This window comes from Orcinus orca, chromosome 2 (genome assembly GCF_937001465.1).
Source record: "Orcinus orca chromosome 2, mOrcOrc1.1, whole genome shotgun sequence".
Taxonomy (NCBI): domain Eukaryota; kingdom Metazoa; phylum Chordata; class Mammalia; order Artiodactyla; family Delphinidae; genus Orcinus; species Orcinus orca.
Window position 1 is genome coordinate 6558203 of NC_064560.1, and position 22720 is coordinate 6580922.

General features: G+C 40.9%; 1 protein-coding gene and 1 long non-coding RNA gene across 3 annotated transcripts in view; one reads left to right on the top strand and one right to left on the bottom strand.

Moving 5' to 3' along the window:
• LOC117196125 (uncharacterized) overlaps window positions 1-22720 on the bottom strand; it is a 224209-nt gene that overhangs the window by 194300 nt on the left and 7189 nt on the right. The window contains exons 3-4 of the long non-coding RNA XR_004476189.2: window positions 16522-16589; window positions 13861-13992 (exon numbers count right to left, since the gene is read on the bottom strand). This is a non-coding gene — a long non-coding RNA (uncharacterized LOC117196125). The remainder of the gene's footprint in view (window positions 1-13860; window positions 13993-16521; window positions 16590-22720) is intronic.
• ITGA8 (integrin subunit alpha 8) overlaps window positions 1-22720 on the top strand; it is a 178849-nt gene that overhangs the window by 85474 nt on the left and 70655 nt on the right. For both annotated transcript variants that reach the window (XM_033403460.2, XM_004278600.4), the window contains exons 14-20: window positions 6622-6667; window positions 9817-9924; window positions 15316-15371; window positions 15783-15937; window positions 17271-17408; window positions 17900-17967; window positions 19623-19770. In XM_033403460.2, the coding sequence (XP_033259351.1) occupies window positions 6622-6667; window positions 9817-9924; window positions 15316-15371; window positions 15783-15937; window positions 17271-17408; window positions 17900-17967; window positions 19623-19770 (719 nt within the window). The remainder of the gene's footprint in view (window positions 1-6621; window positions 6668-9816; window positions 9925-15315; window positions 15372-15782; window positions 15938-17270; window positions 17409-17899; window positions 17968-19622; window positions 19771-22720) is intronic.

A 22720-nucleotide genomic window follows, 5' to 3' on the forward strand; every position in this document is an offset into this window, starting at 1 on the left:
CAATCATAGTAGGGGGACTTTAACACCCCACTTTCACCAATGGACAGGTGATCCCAAATGAAAAAAATATTCCATGCAAATGGAAATCAAAAGAAAGCTGGAGTAGCAATACTCATATCAGATAAAATAGACTTTAAAATAAAGAATGTTACAAGAGACGAGGAAGGACACTACATAATGATCAAGGGATCAATCCAAGAAGATATAACAATTATAAATATATATGGACCCAACATAGGAGCACCTCAATACATAAGGCAACTGCTAATAGCTATAAAAGAGGAAATCGACAGTAACACAATAATAGTGGGGGACTTTAATACCTCACTTATACCAATGGACAGATCATCCAAACAAAATTAACCAGGAAACACAAGCTTTAAATGACACAACAGACCAGATAGATTTAATTGATATTTATAGGACATTCCATCCAAAAACAGCAGATTACACTTTCTTCTCAAGTGCTCATGGAACATTCTCCAGGATAGATCACATCTTGGGTCACAAACCAAGCCTCAGTAAATTTAAGAAAATTGAAATCATATCAAGCATCTTTTCTGACCACAAGGCTATGAGATTAAAAATCAATTACGGGGGGAAAATGTACAAAACACAAACACATGGAGGCTAAACAATACGTTACTAAATAACCAAGAGTACACTGAAGAAATCAAAGAGGAAATCAAAAAATACCTAGAGACAACTGACAATGAAAACATGATGATCCAAAACCTATGGGATGCCGCAAAAGCAGTTCTAAGAGGGAAGTTTATAGCAATACAAGCCTACCTCAAGAAACAAGAAAAATCTCAAATAAACAATCTAACCTTACACCTACAGGAACTAGAGAAAGAAGAACAAACACAACCCAAAGTTAGCAGAAGGAAAGAAATCATGAAGATCAGAGCAGAAATAAATGAAATACAAACAAAGAAAACAATAGCAAAGATCAATAAAACTAAAAGATGTTTCTTTGAGAAGATAAAATTGATAAGCCATTAGCCAGACTCATCAAGAAAAAGAGGGAGGGCTTCCCTGGTGGCGCAGTGATTGAGAGTCCGCCTGCCGATGCAGGGGACATGGGTTCATGCCCCGGTCCGGGAGGATCCCACATGCTGTGGAGCGTCTGGGCCCATGAGCTGTGGCCGCTGGGCCTGCGCGTCCAGGGCCTGTGCTCCACGGCGGGAGGGGCCACAGCAGTGAGAGGCCCACATACCACAAAAAAAAAAAAAAAAGAAAAAGAAAAAGAGGGAGAGGACTCAAATCAGAAAATTAGAAATGAAAAAGGAGAAGTTATAACAGACATCACAGAAATACAAAGCATCCTAAGAGACTACTACAAGCAACTCTATGCCAATAAAATGGACAAATTCTTAGAAAGTTATAACCTTCCAAGACTGAACCAGGAAGAAATAGAAAATATGAACAGACCAATCACAAGTAATGAAATTGAAACTGTGGTTAAAAATCTTCCAACAAACAAAAGTCCAGGACCAGATGGCTTCACAGGTGAGTTCTATCAAACATTCAGAGAAGTGCTAACATCCATCCTTCTCTAAGTCTTCCAAAAAACTGCAGGGGAAGGAACATTCCCAAACTCATTCTATGAGGCCACCTTCACCCTGATACAAAACCAGACAAAGATACTACAAAAAAAGAAAATTACAGACCAATATCACTGATGAAAATAGATGCAAGAATCCTCAACAAAATACTAGTGAACAGAATCCAACCACACATTAAAGGGATCATACACCATGATCAAGTGGGATTTATCCCAGGGATGCAAGGATTCGTCAACATACGCCAATCAGTCAATGTGATACACCATATTAACAAATTGAAGAATAAAAACCATATGATCAACCCAATAGATGCAGAAAAAGCTTTGACAAAATTCAACACCCATTTATGATAAAAACTCTCCAGAAAATGGGCATAGACGGAACCTACCTCAACATAATAAAGGCCGTATATGACAAACCCACAGCAAACGTCATTCTCAATGGTGAAAAACCAAAGGCATTTCCTCTAAGATCAGGAACAAGACAAGGATGTCCACTCTCACCACTGTCATTCAACATAGTTTTGGAAGTCCTAGCCACGGCGATCAGAGAAGAAAAAGAAATAAAAGGAATACAAATTGGAAAAGAAGAAGTAAAACTGTCACTGTTTGCAGATGACATGATACTATACATAGAGAATCCTAAAGATGCCACCAGAAAACTACTAGAGCTAATCAATGAACTTGGTAAAGTTGCAGGATACAAAATTAATGCACAGAAATCTCTTGCATTCCTATACACTAATGATGAAAAATCTGAAAGAGAAATTAAGGAAACACTCCCATTTACCACTGCAACAAAAAGAATAAAATATCTAGGAATAAACCTACCTAGGGAGACAAAATACCTGTATGCAGAAAACTATAAGACACTGATGAAAGAAATTAAAGATGATACAAACAAATGGAGAGATATACCATGTTCTTGGATGGGAAGAATCAATATTGTGAAAATGACTATACTACCCAAAGCAATCTACAGATTCACTGCAATCCCTATCAAATTACCAATGGCATTTTTTACAGAACTAGAACAAAAAATCTTAAAATCTGTATGGAGACACAAAAGACCCTGAATAGCCAAAGCATTCTTGAGGGAAAAAAACGGAGCTGGAGGAATCAGACTCCCTGACTCCAGACTATACTACAAAGCTACAGTAATCAAGAGAATATGGTACTGGCAGAAAAACAGAAATATAGATCAATGGAACAGGCTAGAAAGCCCAGAGAAAGCCCACGCACCTATGGTCAATTAATCTACAACAAAGGAGGCAAGGATATACAATGGAGAAAAGACAGTCTCTTCAATAAGTGGTGCTGGGAAAACTGGACAGCTACATGTAAAAGAATGAAATCAGAACACTCCCTAACCCCATACACAAAAATAAACTCAAAATGGATTAGAGACCTAAATGTAAGACCGGACACTATAAAACTCTTAGAGGAAAACATAGGAAGAACACTCTTTGACATAAATCACAGCAAGATCTTTTTTGATCCACCTCCTAGAGTAATGGAAATAAAAACAAAAATAAACAAATGGGACCTCATGAAACTTAAAAGCTTTTGCAAAGCAAAGGAAACTACAAACAAGACGAAAAGACAACCCTCAGAATGGGAGAAAATATTTGCAAATGAATCAACAAACAAAGGATTAATCTCCAAAATATATAAACAGCTCATGCAGCCCAATATTAAAAAAACAAACAACCCAATCCAAAAATGGGCAGAAGGCCTAAATAGACATTTCTCCAAAGAAGACATACAGATGGCCGAGAAGCACATGAAAAGTTGCTCAACATTACTAATTATTAGAGAAATGCAAATCAAAACTATAATGAGGTATCACCTCACACCGGTCAGAATGGCTGTCATCAGAAAATCTACAAACAACGAACACTGGAGAGGGTGTCGAGAAAAGGGAACCCTCTTGTACTGTTGGTGGGAATGTAAATTGATACAGCCACTATGGAGAACAGTATGGAGGTTCCTTAAAAAACTAAAAATAGAATTACCATATGACCCAGCAATCCCACTCCTGGGCATATACCCAGAGAAAACCATAATTCAAAAAGACACATGCACCCCAATGTTCACTGAAGCACTATTTACAATAGCTAGGTCATGGAAGCAACCTAAATGCCCATCAACAGACGAATGGATAAAGAAGATGTGGCACATATATACAATGGAATATTAATCAGCCATAAAAAGGAACAAAATTGGGTCATTTGTAGAGACGTGGATGAATCTAGAGATTGTCATACAGAGTGAAGTAAGTCAGAAAGAGAAAAACGAATATCGTATATTAACACATATATGTGGAATCTAGAAAAATGGTACAGATGAACCAGTTTGCAGGGCAGAGAGTGAGACACAGACGTAGAGAACAAACATACGGACACCAAGGGGGGAAAGTGGTGGAGGGAGGTGGCGGTGGTGTGATGAATTGGAAGATTGGGATTGACATGTATACACTAATATGTATAAAATAGATAACTAATGAGAACCTGCTGTATGAAAAAATAAATTAAATAAAGTTCAAAAAAAAAAAAAAAAAAGAAGGCAAGTGGTTTGAGAAATATCCCCAGAAAATCATTGCTAAGGGAGTAGGGAAGAGAGATGTGGGAAGGGAAGATTATCATCAAAAGGCTGACAGGGTGGGCAACTCGAGCTCTGTCTAGCTGGGGAAATCTGGGAGACAGGGAAGTACATGTCTCAGAGTCACCCTAAGAAAGCAGCCACGTGAGCTCATGTACCTGCTTATCCATCCAACTCCCATGCATCATGCACCGAGGACAATGCCCTCGGCCTGGCCAAGAGAGGCCCCTAGAGAAGAATCATATTGCTTGCAGCCTGGCCAGTTCCTTTGCTCTGGAAAGGTGAATGCCAAGGGCATGTGGCTACAAATCATTTTCCTGTACGAATTCCATTGAACCAGTTTAATTTCTTGATCGGTTTTCCATATGGCACTGACAAAGGAGTTCCCTCCTCTCTTTTTCTTTTTCTTTTTTTTTTTCATTTTCACTTCTGTCCTACTAGAATTAACCGATTAGAGTTTCAGCTATTGTAAGTTTTCTTCTGTGGCCATTATTTCTTCCGAATCCAGTTTTCCATCTCTGCTTCTAAATGTTACTCTGCAGGTCATTTAAATTTTTGTTTGATTGCATCCACCGAGAAAGAATAACCATTATAGATGAGATTAAGAAAAACAGAGAGTTCTGCCTATATATCAGCCGGTCACTGAGGTCATTGTGAACATTACCTCTCAAATAGTCTAAGATTGCTCTGTTGCCCAGCACCACTGTAACGCAGCTTCACCTCTTATGTACTTGTGTGAACTTCAATGAATATATCGGTGAGCCTCCCTAAGTCTCAAATTACTCTTCTGCAAAACTGTGCTAATAATATGTAGAGACTTCTTAACTTGTTAAGAATAAGTTAAAGTAAATCCATTGAAAGAATTCCTGGCCTAGAATAAGTGTTCAATCTGTGCTATTTATTATTATCATTGTTGTTGTTATTTAATATTTCTGTATAGTGGTTTCCCTGCTTATCCAGGGGGGCATACGTTCCACGACCCTTCAGTGGATGCCTGAAACCGCAGAGAGTACTGAACCCTTACATACTATGTTTTTTCCTATACATAAAGCTGGATTTATAAATTAGGCACAGTCAGAGATTAACAACAATAACTAATAATAAAATAGAACAATTATAACCATATACTATAATAAAAGTTATGTGAATGTGGTTTCTCTCTCTCTCAAAATATCTTATTGTTACAAATTTAATGCCTTTTCCATCTTAACTAAGCACTTCTCACCCACCGTGGCTTTAACTTTTGCAGTTTGAGATGCGACAGCAAAACTAGCACGGCTTTCTTTTTCCTTCTTCACAATTTCACAGAGAGAAGATTTCTTCTTACCACAGATCTTAGCAACCTCGGCATAGGATTTTGTTTCTTTCCTTATTAAGTGGAGAACGTTCACCTTTTTACTTAAAGGAAGCACTTTACGGCTTCTCTTTGGCACATCTTAATTGCCAGCATCACTCCTTTTTAAAAAATTTTTTTAAATTTTAATTTTTTTTTTTTTTTTTGGCTGTGCCACGCGGCGTGCGGGATCTTATTTCCCCGACCAGGGATCGAACCCCTGCCCCCTGCAGTGGAAGCATGGAGTCTTAACCACTGGACTGCCAGGGAAGTCCCTAGTCTCACTCCTCTTGCACTTTGGAGCCATTGTTAAGTAAAGTAAGGGTCACTTGAACAAGCACTGAGACACCAAGTTGGCTAAGTGACTATGGACAGGACACGCTGGACCAAGGGATCATTCACATCCCGGGCGGGACAGAGCAGGACGGCGTGAGATTTCATCACGTTGCTCAGAACGGCGTGCAATTTAAAACGGATGAGTTGTTGATTTCTGGAATTTTCCACTTAATATTTTCAGACCGTGGTTGACCACAGGTAACTGAAACTGAAGAAGCAAAACTGCAAATGAGGAGAGACGGCTGTAATGCTATGTCAGTTATTTCATATGCTACTGATCACTCTGCCAAAACCATACTCGCCATCCGCATATTTGTCAAGAGCAAATGGCTGTGATGAGATGACAGCCAAAATGTCTCACTTCGTTGGTAAAATACTTTCCTTATAGGGTTGCTCCGGTAGCGGGATGATAAAATACTACGTGCTACGAGCCTGGCACTTAGTAGGCCCTTAGCCCCTGCTTTTCCCCTTTTGATTTAAGATGTGTGCCTTGAGTCTGGAGGATAGGAGAAATGGTGTTACGATGAGCATCTGAAGCATTTCTAGAAGGCTGGCCTTCCTGAGTCCAGAAGGGTTTGAGATCTATTGATGTATGTGTCATATGGAGCTAGAGTGAAGTTCCAGTATCCTTTCCAAAATGTCTTAAGAACGGTGTGATTTGCTGTTCTTACTTTTATGACTCTCACTCTGCAATCAGCATTTCAGGATGCTTTATGTGCTATTTATGCGTTTGGATCATTTCTATAAAATTTGTACACGTGCTGTGTGTTTTTGTCTTTTTTAGATTTAATTGTGGGTGCATTTGGAACAGGAAAAGTAGCTGTTTACAGGTATGTGGTTGATGGAATGCAAATGCTCTTTTCTTTTATTGACATGTAACATTATATTAGTTTCAGGCATACAACATTATGATTCAATATTTGTATATATTGCAAAATCATCACCACAATGTCTAGTTGATAACATCCATCACCACACACAGTTACAGTTTTTGTGTGTGTGATGAGCACTTGTAAGATCTACCCTCTTAGCAACTTTCAAATATACAACACAGTATTATTAACTCTAGGCACCATGCTATATATTTCATCCCCCAAACTTATGTATCTTATAAACAGAAGTCTATACTTTTGGCCACTTTCATCCATTTCCAACTCCATCTCATCCCCACCTCTGGCAACCACTGATCTGTTTTCTGTATCTTTATGTTCATTTTTTGGTTTTGATTTTTGTTTCTAGATTCTACATGTAGGTGAGATCATATGGTATTGATCTTTTTCTGTCTGACTTTTGTCACTTAGCATAATGCTCTCAAGGTACTTCTGTGTGTCATAAATGGCAAGCTTTCCTTTTTATGGCTGAACGCCACACTTTCTTTATTCCTCCATCCGTGGATATGTTCTTCTAATTGTCTCAAATGCATTTCTTTTTCGTTGTTAGTTTTTCTTTAAAGAGTAAATCCCAACTATTTATTTTGGAGAGCATTTAGATGCCCTTTGTAAAGTTTGGAGGAGTATTTGCTCTCAATATTTTCCCCTTTCTTTCAGCCCTTCTGTCTTTTTTTTCTCATACCTCATGACCAAACTTCCAGCTTCTACTAACATAACATTAAATAAGATGTGAATGTTAGCAGAACTTCTAAAATGACACACTTTTTAAAGTTATTACATTTGAATACTTCTCTTTGCTTTGGAAATGCATTAAAATGTGCCTATAGATAAGGAATGCAGGGTGGGGGAGTGTTGCTATGCACCCTGGCCTCTATCATCAAGTGTGGACACTACATTAAGGAATAGAAATACCAAGAATTGGTAGCCTCCCAAAGCAAGAATTGAACAAGTGTTCAAATGTGACAGGTCTGGATTTAAAAAACCTGGCCAGTCCACACACTCACCCATTTGTAATCTTGGGCGAGTTTCTATAACTTTCTGAGCCTCAGATTTTTTTCATTGTAAAATGGGCATAATATTTACAAGTTTATTTTTGTTGAAGGGATTAAGTGAGAATCTGCATGTAAGGTACATGGAATAATAAGTAACTGGTAGACCGTGCTACCAGTTACTTACTAGATTCTTCTTTCTTCTTAAAAAAAATTTAGAGTCTTTTTTATTCTTAAAAAAAAAGTTTTATAGGAACGCAAGACACTAGGTCAGGATATCAAGACAAAAGGCAGAGGTCCAACCCAGGTGTTCTGGGCACATAGTTCGAACCTAGGTCAACTCCCTGAGGGATTCTAAAGCAGGTTTCCTCAAGTAGGCAAGATTGTCTTCCTCATCAGTCCCAAGACATACTCAGAGGGCTGATTTACACCAGCCACTGTCCACCTCAGGGGGTAGAGAATCAGGTGATTGAAACTCTCAAAGTACCTGAAGGATGGGGCTGTGTTTGTGGTGGCCATGAAGATGCACCACTCAGAGCTGATGGAGTGAAATTGACTCATGGTCCCTCCACTGTGCTCTGAGTCTACATGTGCAACAAGGCCCTATCTCCCATGAGCTGCTCCTGGGCGATTACTGGACACAACAGGGATACAAATACAGGCCCACCTGGAGCTCCACTAGCAGGCAGATTTGGCTCAAGGGCTCCCCAGTGCCCTGGCTGGAGCTTCTTTCCCAGATCCTCTTTTGTTTCCTTACTTCTTCACAGGAATCAGATGTACATCACACTCTGACTGCTGGTCCCAGCCTCCTCCCTCCCTCCCCTTTTTCCCTCATCAGTATTTGCCCTAATAAGTGTCTTGTGTGTCTAATCCTGTCTTATCATCTGCTCTTCCAAGGGCTGGAGCTAACACAGTATTGAAAAGAAAAATCACATAACAGAGTACAGATAATAATAGCGCAAAGGAGTTCAGGAAAATTCCCATTGGGCGCCATTACGGTAATCGTGGAATTGTTTAAACCAGTGCCCTAAACAACACGCTGTGCCAAGGCCCAGGCCTGTGTCTAATCCTGTCTTATCATCTGCTTTTCCAAGGGCTGGAGCTAACACAATATTGAAAAGAAAAATCACGTAACAGAGTACAGATAATAGCGCAAAGGAGTTCAGGAAAATTCCCATTAGGCGCCATTACGGTAATCATGGAATTGTTTAAACCAGTGCCCTAAACAACACGCTGCCCCAAGACCCCGCCCTCCCTCCTGTCGGAGGAAAGCTTAAGCAACGTGGCGTCGTTTCACACTGTCATCTGGAGATTTCACTCCCATTTCTCATATTTTGGCACCAAGCTTTATAAATATTGCCCCATTCCTTTTCCCAGTGACTTACTTTCTTGTCTGACTTATCCTCCCTGGGTGGTTGGAATGGAGTTTACTCAATATTAGACCCTCTCCTCAAACTCGGCCGCACCACAGAATCACCTGGAGGTTTTTGTTTTTGACATTCCAGTGCCTGGCCTTGACCCCGGGAGACTGGCTTCTGTTTTTCGGCTCCCGGGGTGCTTCTGTCGTGCAGTCAGGGTTGAGAACCATTGCTCCACGTGAAGCGCAGCATGAGTCAGCTCACCCTCATGGGTTTAGCTCAATCTGCAAAGCTTGTCTAGAAAATGATCGATCAGCGGTTCAAAATCACCAGCCAACATGGCGACAAAATTAGCAAAACTCGAGTACTTACAGATGCAACGTGCGTGACTGCAGGATGATGTATCTCCTCATATTCAGATGCGAATATGGACAGACCAGCAGGTCCCAGAGGAGAGATCTTTCACAGCCATGTCGCCAAAATGCCGTGAGCCCCTCCACAGACAGAGAAGGTCCGTGAGCGCGGCTGTGCTTCATGGGCCCACGGCTCCTTTATTTGTATTCGTGAGCTACCGGATGTGTCTGGAGGTCGTTGGTTGAGTCTAGAGCCCACCTGTTCACTCAGTGAGGGGAATTCTTGGCACCGGGGCCGGGAATGTTGGCCGTGGCCTCTAGAAGTGGAGCAGGGGGCTTCTGCCTGCCCCTCCTGGGGCTGGTTAAAACCGTGTGTCTTCTCCCTGCAGAGCAAGGCCGGTTGTGACGGTGGGAGCCCAGCTTCTCCTGCACCCGGTGATCATCAATCTGGATAATAAAACCTGCCAGATTCCAGAATCGATGGCATCTGTGGCCTGGTGAGTCAGTGCGGTGCTGCCAGCCCGCTTAGGCGGACTCAGATCACCTGGGGATCTGGTGCACATGCAGCGTTGGGGGCCGCAGGCCTGGGATGGGGGCTGAGACTTTACATTTCTGAAGAGGCTCCAAGGGGGTGCTAATGCTGTGGGTCTGGGCACCACATCTGAGTAGCCAGTTGTTAGTCTTTCAAAAGAAAAATAAAAGGATCTCTGACACGATGCTGAACTTTTGCTGTCATGGGAAGGCCATTTCTCCAATACAGCCTCCACATGTGATGAGAAACAAAAACACTTGAGAAAATTCCCGACAAAGTAAATCTTGGAGATCTCTTTTAGAACCTTGGCATACTAAAATACACATTAACCAAACTGAAAATATAATAAAATACCTTGATGCTTGTATTTGCATATGCATATGGAAACCACTTTTCAGACATATGTATTGTCCTTTTTTTTTTTTTCTTAAATAGGCTTGGGTTAAATTACTTGGTTTCCTGTGCTGAAAATAGATGTCAGTTTTATAACCTCACATCTGTATACAATGAGACAGAAGGTAAACATTATAAAAATAGAGATTTTTGTGTCCTCAACTATATTTCTGTGGCCATGATCTCATCGTCAGGAATAGTCCTCTGCCTGGCCTGTAGGTGGACAGGCTCATACACCTTCTGAGAATGTTCCTCGTGAATCTGGCCGGTCACCCGAAGGCAGTAAGAAATGGAACTTGGCTGTAGCACAGCTCAAGGCAATGCCACTTTGCTTCTCAATATGTAGGTCCTCCAGGGTCAGAAGTCTGTCATATTGGGTAATGCCTTAGGGTATATTCTCTGAAAAATCAACAAACATTTGGAGCATTTGAGATTTACCTCCATTTTCAGATGATATGGTCGGTTCCTGAGAAAGTCAGAATGCAGAACACACCAGTCTGTAGACCCACAGAAGCCAGTTTCAGCACGTTGCTCATGGCCTTGGACAGGGGTTCAGACTGGAGTCAGAGCCTTTGAGGGTGGTGGATGGGGGTGTAGAGGACCCTGAAGAATTCTTTGAAAAACCTCCTTTGCTGGGACCTCTCGGTTCAGGGAGGCCTGTCTTCCCCTTAAGCAGCTTCTGAAAGTAGCTGGGAAATGCCCTGAGCACATTTTAAAATGGTATGAAACCATAAAATATTATAATGAAAACCTGATCTGAGAAAATATGTGGAAGAGCTAGCTAGCATCTCTCCTAACCCTGGATGAAATGAACATGAAATGAACAATGAGTGCTACTTGGGCACAAGTATTAAAACTGGTATTTCTCCCAACAGTCCTCTGTTTGCGCATTCATCACTGAATGGACTTCTAGACTGAATTCTTTAAAGCATATATGTGTGGCACACTCTGGTGTGAAATGTTGTTACGAACGAGATCATCTTTTCTCAGGATTTTTCAGTTTTTGAATTTTTTTAAAAATTGAAGTTTTTTTTTTTTTAACAGATTGTGGGATCTGTTTGGTTTTATGGAAAGAATATTCCTTTTTATTTAAAAAATTTTTTTTATTTTTTAATTGTTTTTTTCATGGAAAGGCATTTTATTTTAAATATAGCAGATTGGGAATTTGGGATTGACATGAATATTACTTTTTAACAAGAAAATTGCCTTGTTTTCACGAACTCTTGTTGCATTAAATCAGATTTGTTACGTGGGCAAATTACAATTATTTATTTGATTCTATTCCATCCATTTCCTGAAAGATGTTTTATTTTCACATACAAAAATTTTGAATGGGTAACTCAGAGTATTAGAAGATGGAAAATTAACAGCGGGTTCAGTCTCGAATGTGTTTCTCGGATACCTTTTAAAATGTATTATAGGAATTTAGCTCATTTTTTAAAAAATGATTGAAAAGCATTTGTTGATTTTCTTTTCTGTAATTTTTGTCTGTATTTGATATAATCTTGTATTGTACATCTGAAAACTATTAAGTAAACCTCTAACTGGGAAATAGTTCTCCATTTCCCTCAATGTGAATTTCTCTGCCTTTCAAACAGCTGTGTAATTTTTTTTTTTTTTTTTTTTTTGCGGTACGCGGGCCTCTCACTGTTGTGGCCTCTTCCGTTGAGGAGCCCAGGCTCCGGATGCGCAGGCTCAGCAGCCATGGCTCACGGGCCCAGCTGCTCCGCGGCATGTGGGATCTTCCCGGACCGGGGCACGAACCCGTGTCCCCTGCATTGGCAGGCGGACTCTCAACCACTGCGCCACCAGGGAAGCCCAGCTGTGTAATTTTATAAAGTTTCTGCTACTTGCATTTCTAAACGAGAGAGAAAAAAAAAAAGCCAACCCATAAATATTCACATAATTGTTATCTAATGAGAAAGATTAAAACTATTTGGTAGGGCTTCCCTAGTGGCACAGTGGTTGAGAGTCCGCCTGCTGATGCAGGGGACACGGGTTCGTGCCCTGGTCCGGGAAGATCCCACATGCCGCGGAGCGGCTGGGCCCGTGAGCCATGGCCGCTGGGCCTGTGTGTCCGGAGCCTGTGCTCCGAAGCGGGAGAGGCCACAACAGTGAGAGGCCCGCATACCGCAAAAAAAAAAAAAAAAGCTATTTGGTAAAAAAAATATATTTTATAAATATAAAAGTTAGTAACTATCCCCTTTTCAAATTTGGAAAAACTTTTCAGATATGCCTAACTTTATGTAAAACCTGATATTTGCCATCACTGAAAGAGCACTGAATTGGTTAGATTGAAAAGTGAATTGCTTTGTACTTTTAAGTCCTGTTTCACATTTATCTCATTCCTCTTCTCCCATATGTGGCTACGAGCACCATTACATCACCAGGTCATTATTCTAACCCTTCCTGCATTGGGTTAGGACTAGTATTAGAGGATTTGTAAGGTACTGTCCTGCCTTCTGAAGCACCAGAAGTATAGCCCAACAGTTTCATTTAGAAATTATGTGATGAGGGATCTGGGCTGGTTTAATGGAGTTTTTTTGCTCCAGTCAGACCTATTCATATTGACTATGATCATAAATGGTAGTTTGAAATTTTAATTCTAATTTAATAATAATTCACAGCTTTCTCTGACAAGTGTGCGTTATAATTAGGTATAGACCTGTGAGTGCACCTAAGTATCTGTTATATAAAACATACGATGTATATGTGTGTGTTTACATATAACATAATATAAATGTTGTAAATTCAGAATGAATATTTCAGTGAGGTTTTCTTTTTAGATCAGAAGAGAATGCTTTGAAAGTTATAACTTGGCAACTCTTTTCTGCTAAAGACATCTATAAGCCAAAAAGTTTAGGTTGGAGTGCTATTATCAATAATTCAGTAAGTCGTAGCGGTTATTTAAACTTGTATGAAAAAGTTAAAATCGTCCACTTAATGATATAAAGATAACAGAAAGGGGGAACTAAGAAGTATAGAATAACACTGACATATAATTTATAAACCGAGTGACCCTTCAGCTGATGACATCGTTTTTAAATCAAATTCTTCTCAAAAGGAGGAGATAATGTTCACATTCATAACTTTATCTCGTTTGCAAAAATTTTTATTGCTTCTCAATTGTGTTAGACAAAATACTGTATGTAAAATTATTTGAATCTATAGATATAATGATAATTTTATTACAAATAGGAATTTATCTTATACAAGCTAATGAGTTTTGCCTATTCAGTATAAGGATGAATAGAAAAACGGTCAACAATTTTAACACATACCCAAGTACCTCCAAAAAAGTCAGACACAGAAAAAATTCCAATTTTGAAAGCCAGACCTGCTACAAAATTTAAAGATGTGATTAACTATTCATCTTTCTTGAATTATTCCAATTGAAGTGGAAGTGGGCTGGAATTCATGATTTCTCTGGGGAAGTGGTGCAAACACTTGAAATAGCAGAGACATCTCGGAAAACGTTTGGCTTAATGGTATGTGACAAATTACTTACCCTGAAGGGAGACATTGACTGAGGTCACGGGAGCTAGATGAATCCCAGATGTGACACATCTTCATTATATCTGACACAGGAAGCTGACACATAATTAAAGCACGACTAGAGATTATTTACTCCTTTTGGATTCTGTGGAAATATTCAAATCATACTAGAGTATTTACTAGTAAAAACGTTAAGGCTGTCATTAAATCATACTTAAGTACTTTCTTACATTTTTACTTTCTTAGAAATGTGAAAAAGCCCCATCTTGAACGCTGGCGCTTAGAGCTTGACATTTTTCCATAGGGAGGTCAGCACATGCAACAGTCAGGCAGAGACCACTGGCCGGTCCTCATTCCCTCCAAGGCCACAGGATAGACCCAAGTGCAGGCCATCCTACAAGCCACAGCAGGCACCTCCCTGGATTGAGTTTAGGGCATGTTCAAGGCAAAACTACAAAGGTCTCTCCTACACATCCATCCTTTTTTTATTGACCTTATACACTGTATTGTTGTGCTTACCAAGCCTGAGATGGTCACTCTACGCTCCCCATTTTCCTTCTTTTTCCCTTCCCTCTTCTGGTGTCTCTGCCTCAAATTATATCCCACTCCTGGCAAGCACCTGCCTGAGTTCTTATCTCCTTCCATGGAGAGTGGATTATGGGTTAATCGTACCATGATGCTCCATGCCTCTCAGAATTAAATCCAAATACTTTTTTTTAATTGAAGTGTAGTTGATGTATAATATTATATAAATTACAGGTATACAGTATAGTGATTTACAATTTGTAAAGATTATACTCCATTTATACTTATTATAAAATATTGGCTATATTCCCCATGTTGTACAATATGTCCTTGTAGTTTATTTTATACCTAATAGTTTGCACCTCTCGATCCAAATTCTTTAAAGTGATTTTCAAAGCCCTGTTCCCTACCTACTGACCCAGCCAGCCTCGGCTTCCTACAGCTTTCCCCATCTTTCTCTAACGCACCAGATTTCTTCAGGTTCCTCAAGTTGGGGTCACGTGCTTGCTCACCTCCAGGCTCTGCCACTAGCTGTCCCCCTGCTGGTCTGCCCAATTCTTCACTCCCTGGCACATGGAAGATATTCACATGCATTTCTTGAAAAAAGGCAGCAAGTAATTGATCAATTAATCCACTGATTAAATCAATCGACCTCTAGTAATATTTTAAGTATTACCTTCCTATGTAATAATGTCACCTTTCTTAATCGTATTAGAATTGTTGGATATATATATGTATATAAATATATTTTTGATAAGTATATATATCAATCAATAAATATATGCATATTTATTTGTTTGGTTTTGTGTGTGTGTGTGTGTGTGTACACTAAGAGAAGTATAGAGGAAAAATAAAGCATTCGTTTTATCTGGGGTAAGGTAAAGGAAGTTTGCTACTTCAGATTGAAAAAGTTTATTAACCAATAAATTATTATTTCCCCTAGCTTTTCTTTAAGAGTGTGTGCATCTGTGGCAGGCCAGAGCATTTCAAACACAATCGGTGAGCATATTTTCAGTTTTCCACTCCTATACCATATCAAGAAAAGTCAACAGTAAGCGGTGCACAGACCATTTAAAGCTTTCAAAGAGCTCTTCGTTAGCACCAAGATTTCTGTTACAAATATGGGAACTTCTACATAAACAGTCCTTGAATAATTGGTATTGTCTGCAAGAACAGACCTAATTATGGGGGAAATGACTTTTTGTGTAAAACCATTACAAAACAAGTTGTTTAGCTTGGGGAGTATTTTATCAAATCTTTGCAGCTCGTGTATTATTTTTGATCCCAACTATGGAAAAAATGTTTCCTGAATAAGCAAGCTGAAATAGGAATTCGTATCTCTGATAAAGCGCTACATTCACTGAATACTTTTCCTTTCTGGATTATATTTGCTTTATGTCTGTCCTTTAGGCCTGACTGCCGAGGTGCAGTTAGATTCCCTGAAACAAAAAGGAGCCATTAAACGCACGCTCTTCCTTGAAAACCATCAGTCACATCTCGTCTTCCCTCTCGTGATAAAGGGGCAGAAATCCCTCCAATGCCAGGATTTTACCGTTTACCTTCGAGTAAGTGTTCCAGAATCACCTTTCTGGCCTCTAACATTGAAGTCCAAATTCCAACCATTTTTCTCCATTTAAACATCACAGTGGTTCACACAGACCCACATCTATTTTCATTTTATAGGAGAAATCTTTAAAGCCACACACTCCTCTGTTGAGCCTGACTTCAGCCAACCTAATGATGTATTGCTTTTAATTCCGAAGCTGCTTCTTTTTTTTCTTTTGTTATTAGAGTATAGTTGATTTACAATGTTGTGTGAGTTTCTGCTCCTAAGCTTCTTCTTGTTTTGAGTACACTCCTTAGTACTAGTGCTAACTCAGGTGGTTTTCATTTCCAACTGCCTCCCCGCAAAAAACATAAAAGTTAGACACAATTTATTTGAATTTTTATCCTACGTGAGGATGTTCGGCCAGATTTTATCAATGTGCATTTCTGAGCCAACTTAGGAGAAGGGCGAGGCATTCAAAGGCTTTATTAAAAGTAAATTATAATTACATTTTTAAAGCAATGGATTTTTACAATAACTCCTAAACCCACCATGAAATAAAAAGCCAAAACGTGTTATGATACAGTTATTTCATCTTCTTACCGGTGATGACGTTGTGAAGCCTCTTTTCATTTGGTCTCCTCTTTGAGGGGATATAGTAAGGGGAAAACCTGTAGAAAGCAGAGTTTACAAACACATTGTAGAATGAAAAGCTGGTGCACGACCCTCGTGTCTCATTATGACTGATACTGGCATCCGGCTGAAGGGCGGCATGCCCACTCCATGGTTTGGGAGTTCCTGTGTGTCCAGACCTTGCTGCCGGTACTACCCCCTCCCTTCCCAGGAAGGTTCTGGTGCTTTTTCTAAGGGAACTTCAGATGTGCTGAAGGTGTTTTGAAGTTCATGCAAACAAGGACTTAAAGAGATGCTAAGAAAGGAAGAGAATCGAGAGGTTTTTCTTCCTCTGAGCCCAAGGGGACTTACAAATTCTGCCAACCTCATTAAGATAAAAATCCCAGTTCATGAAACTTTCAGTGACGTTTCCTGTGCAACTGATTTTTAACTGTGCAATCTGACCAATCCATGTGAGTTGTTGAAGATCTGGAGAACCTGAAGATTGCTTCCAGAAGCATGTATTTCAACGAAGCCTAAATGATTCCAACTCTGAACATACGTTCATTAAACTGGCTTCTCTATGCCACGTCCACAGCATGTGCCTAGGCCCGCTGGGGTGGTAGTTACTTCATGGTTCACTTTTAATGGCCAGAGGCAAGTGCTGCCTGCCTTCCACCAACTAACATCTTGCAGCCATTTTACAGGGCCTTTCTTGAGTTTGTGATTATTTTCCCTAGGATGAAACTGAATTCCGAGATAAACTGTCTCCAATCAACATTAGTTTGAATTACAGTTTGGATGAATCCACCTTTAAAGAAGGTCTGGAGGTGAAACCGATATTGAATTACTACAGGGAAAACGTTGTTACCGAACAGGTAGGTCCTGGCCCGTCTTTGATGGTATATTCTCAATCAGGCCCTGGGCATTGCTCCTGTGACCTTAAGATGAAATGCAGGCCCTTTTGTTTTCATTCCTGCATACACACTTGTAACATTTGGGAGATTTTCTGAACATGTTTCCTGAAACACTGCATCCCTGTGTTTTCAGAAGCCCTTCCCCTTGTGGAACCAAGATTTAATTTGTTCAAAATGTGGCCGTAATAGAAGCAGTACAGCCTGTAATCCTCAAACCATCGGCCAGAGTAGCATTCTTTACAGACATTTCAGAATGAATTGGAATCGGGCTCCTAAGTAAGCTAGCCCATAAGGGGAGGTCACTGCCGAACAGAGTTTCTAGCTAGGTAGACTCATGCAGAGTGAAAGGAAAGCTTTGGTTTAACTTGTGGGATCATTCATAATTTTCAAGAGAAAGGACGGGATTCAGGTTTTCCCAGATTCTTCCTGATACATGTTTTTCCACAACACAGGCTCACATCCTGGTCGACTGTGGAGAAGATAACATGTGCATTCCTGACTTGAAGCTGTCAGCTAGACCGTAAGTTTAAATAAATAAGCTTGTCCATTTTACCTAATGGCATACAGGTGTTTACTTAAAGCTTCTCTGGAGAAAGTATACACTTCCAGCCACTACCAAAATAAGTGCACTGCGTGAAATTTCTGAGCTTGGCTACACTTTGGGTTAGCCTGTGGCTTAGGTCTTTTGTCATTGGTGTCAAGTGACACACCCCAAGACCTTGCCTGAGCCGTTCCATCCTTCACCAAAAGTGGGGGGAAATGCTTCTGTTTGAAGTTAACTCATCTCTGGTGGTTCCGGTTGCTCTCCTCTCTACCTGCCTCAACCCATCCCCACCCCAGGAACTATCTTGCTGCCAGTGTTTGGAAGCTTCTTGGTAACCTCTCAAGGGGACTTTTTCCAAACTTCATAATCTAGCCACTGTCCGAAGCAATAGCTTTGCTTAAGGGTCACAAGTAGGCATTTCCAAATGCTGTTTCAATTTGAAGTCTGGAGTGAATTAAATGTCCTCAGAATACCTCACAATCAGCTATTTGAGATCTTCCTTTATCTGCCTCTTTCTTCCCTCTTATTTTCCACTTTGCGTCACACTCAGCTTCCCCTCCTACTTTCTAAACCACCTCTCTCCCTCTCTTCCCATTGCCCATCTTCCTCCTATGGGATGTTTTCAGGGATGTGCTGAAGCCGTCTCCTCCTGGCTTGTGAGCTAATTGTTAACTTTTTGGGGAATTTTTGCTGGCAGATCGTTAAGTATGTTGGGAGCTTGAAATTGATCACAGTGGGAGGATTTACACCACTGGAATCGGCAAATGCTACACATCCTGGTTTTCTTTGTTTCCTTTTGTTTTTGAGAACTGGTTTTTACTTTATTATACAGGTTTTTTAAAAATACATAAATACATAAATTTAGTTTTGGCTGCGTTGGGTCTTCGTTGCTGCACACGGGTTTTCTCTAGTTGCGGTGAGCGGGGACTACTCTTCATTGTGGTGCGCGGGCTTCTCATTGTGGTGGCTTCTTTTGTTGCGGAGCACGGGCTCTAGGTGCACGGGCTTCAGTAGTTGTGGCACACGGGCTCAGTGGTTGTGGCTCACGGGCTCTAGAGTGCAGGCTCAGTAGTTGTGGCACACGGGCTCAGTAGTTGTGGCTTACAGGCTCTAGAGCACAGGCTCAGTAGTTGTGGCGCACAGGCTTGGCTGCTCCACGGCATGTGGGATCTTCCCGGACCAGGGCTCGAACCCGTGTCCCCTGCATTGGCAGGCAGATTCTTAACCGCTGCACCACCAGGGAAGCCCTATTATACAGTTTTTAAACGTTACTTTCCATTTACAGTTATTCCAAAGTAGGCGCTCTATTCCCTGAGTTGTACATACATCCGTGAGCCTGTCTCAGACCCAGTGGTTTGTACCTCCCCCTGCCCCCGCCCCCGATGTTGCCCCTTCCTCCACTGGTAACCACTAGTTTGAAGCGCTGGTTGTTAAATATTTACCAGAACACCCCTGGATGTTTTCCTGTCCTTCTCATCCAGACATAGTTTTGATTCTTCTCACCACCCCCTCATGACGATCCATCTTGTTTTTTTTCCCAGTCTTGCATGTTTACATCTTCCTCTAAATAAAATACCCATGAATCCAGAGATGCACAGTACCTAATGATTCTTTTTAAACTGCATTTTTAGAGATAAGCATCAGGTCATCATTGGAGATGAAAACCACCTTACGCTAATAATCAACGCGAGAAATGAAGGGGAAGGTGCCTACGAAGCCGAGCTCTTTGTGATAATTCCAGAAGAGGCTGATTATGTTGGGATTGAACGCAGCAACAAGGTAATGCCTGTAGGTGATCTGGAGGAGGAAAGAGCTCGGTATATTTTTGAAGACAAATCCATGTTAAGTCATCTTAGCTGAGGATTCCTTCCTCGATAAAAGAAAACAAAATGGCACCTTATTTTGTTAAGCAGAATAGCAACGGCCCAGGAAGGAAGATGGTCTTAAGCAGTATTAATATCTTTCTCGGCCACGGTGCAAAGATAAACTGGCCCAAGATTGGGAGTTGAAACACAGAAGACAGCTGTCTGAAAGAAGCAGCTCATCAATGTGATCCATCCGCTACACTCCCCAAGCTAACTCCCACCCTCCCTGGCTATTTTCTGGTCTTTGAGTTCCTTTATGCTTCAAGCAGGTCCCAGGAGGTCTGGTTTTCATTACTGCTTATGGAGGAAGGTCCGACCACTCCCAGCTGAGCACTGAAAACAGCCTAGACAGGCACTGGAAAGGAAACACGTTCATGTTTTCTTTTTTCTTGGTCCACCTTTTCGGGACCGGGACCAAGAAAAAGCCAGGTTTTTGTCATTTGCCAGTCCTGCAATGCCACTATTTGTTAAACTCACAGCAATGCTTTTTATAGATTTCCTTTCCTTATCACAATATGAATCTTCCCACTCAGAATATCCTCAGGTTCTGCTCTAAAACCATTATAAATACAGTGAAGGATAACAGAGAGAGTCCCTTGGTTTCAAAGATACACAGACTCACAATTAAGGGCAGAGACCAAGTTTCACACTTTTATAGTCATCCCTGCACTTCACGTAGAAGTCAGCATGATGAGTGTTATTTAAATTCTTGCTGATGGATATGTTCCTTTAACTGAAGTTTATTAAAGTTCTGCTACTTTCCAAAAACTGCATCCTCTTGGGAACGTGCACATTCTAATGATCAAATAATTTAATGAAAAAGAATTCCTCTAAAGAAATGCTAACAACGGTTGTGATGTCAGTATTTGAAAGGCATTTACAAACGTGGGGAATACAAAATTCTCCACGCACACCGCTAGTCTCATGACTTATGTTTTGACTGAATTATCTTCTCAGTGAAAAAATAACCCAGAGGAGCAATAATCCAGTATCTTTGACAGTTGTAAAGTCATCACGAGTTTCTGTTGAAGAAATTTGGAGGAACATATCACTTAAGAATAATTACATGCAAATAATACATAAACAAACAATGAAGCTCAAGTGTGTTATTTTAAAAAATGTTCCAGGGCTCTTCCTATATTTTTATTTCAACTCCTTTTCTGTCACTGCACCCCTGACTTTGTTAAACAAAGCATCTATTCAAAATATTCTTCTTTTAGCAAAACATCTAGTTTACTGTTCACTGTTGGGTGGAAAACACAGGAAACATTTATCATTTCTATCTTTGGCTTTAAACATTATAACAGACATTATCTGTAATCTCCAATGAGTCTTTAACTGTTTTTCCTCCATCAGTTTCCCTTGGGCAGAATCTGGTTTGACATGACTAAGCCACATTCTAATTCCTTCTTTGTTGTTAAGCAGTTTGAAGTTTGTGTCTCTTTTTATTTATACTTGGTTCAAGTTTTTTTTTTTTTTAACAATTTTCTCTCAAGGGGAAAAGTATGAGGGATTATCTGATTGTCAGTTTTGTTGTTCTTTGGCTAAAAACGTTCATCTTTTCGAAAATGTAGAAGCTGATCATGTCTTTCTCTGGAGGCCTTAACGGAGCCAGCCTTTACAATTCTTTTCGGTGACCTTCTAAATTTTTCTAGGAATAAAGGCCCATGTGCTCTATCTTTTTATTATTATTGTTGTAAACTATATGTAACATAAAATGTACCATTTTAACCCTTTTGAGGTGTACAGTTCAGTGCCACGAAGTATAATCACATTGTTGTGTAACCATCACTACCGTCCATCTCCAGAACACTTTCATCACCCCAGACTGAAACTCTGTACCCATGAAACACCAACTCCCTCTTGCCCCCTTTCCCCAGCCTCTGGTACCCAGTGTTCCACATTCTGTCACTATGAATGTGTCTCTTCAAGGGACCTCATACATGCTCCACTCCTCTGTCTCAAACTACCTCACATGCAGTGCTTCCGGAACTAGACGTCATCTTCCCACACTCCTCCTCCCTCTAGTCTATCTCAGAGAATCGCGCCAGTCTCCACCCAGTTTCTAAAGCCTAAGTCAGTCCTACACCTGTCCAACCCTATCCTCTCTCCATCTCACTGCCACGGTCACTGCCTTCCTCCAGGCTGGCACAATCTTCTCCCAAGATGGCTACACCAGTCTCCTAACTCATCTCCCCATCTCCCAGCCTCCAGCCCCTTCCCTGCATGGGAAGCTTTCTTTCTTTCTTTTTTTGGCTGTGTTGGGTCTTCGTTGCTGGGCTTTCTCTAGTTGCGGTGAGCAGGGGCTACTCTGCGTTGTGGTGCACGGGCTTCTCGTTGCAGCGGCTTCTCTTGTTGCGGAGCATGGGTTCTAGGTGCGTGGGCTTCAGTAGTTGTGGCACACGAGCTCAGTAGTTGTGGCACGCGAGCTCAGTAGTTGTGGCTCATGGGCTTAGTTGCTCCACTGCATGTGGGATCTTCCCGGACCAGGGATCAAATCTGTGTCCCCTGCATTGGCAGGCGGATTATTAACCACTGCACCACCAGGGAAGCCCTGGGAAGCCCTCTTTCTAAAATGCAAATCTGACCCTGTCACTCTCTGGCTGAAAACCCTCACTAGCTCCCCATTGCTTGTAGGATAAAGTCCTACAAAGCCCTGAGATGACTTATGAGGCCCTTAATTACATCAACCCTGCTGACCTCCTCAGCTTCATCACGAGTCTTTGCTTCTTTCCTTTACCTCCCACCCTAGTCCTAGAGGGATGGAATTTCTTTTCTGTTTCTGTAATACCTATGCGCCCTCCTGCCACAGAGAGCTCGCACCTGCTGTTCCCTCTGTAACTCTACTCTCTCATCCCCTTTCC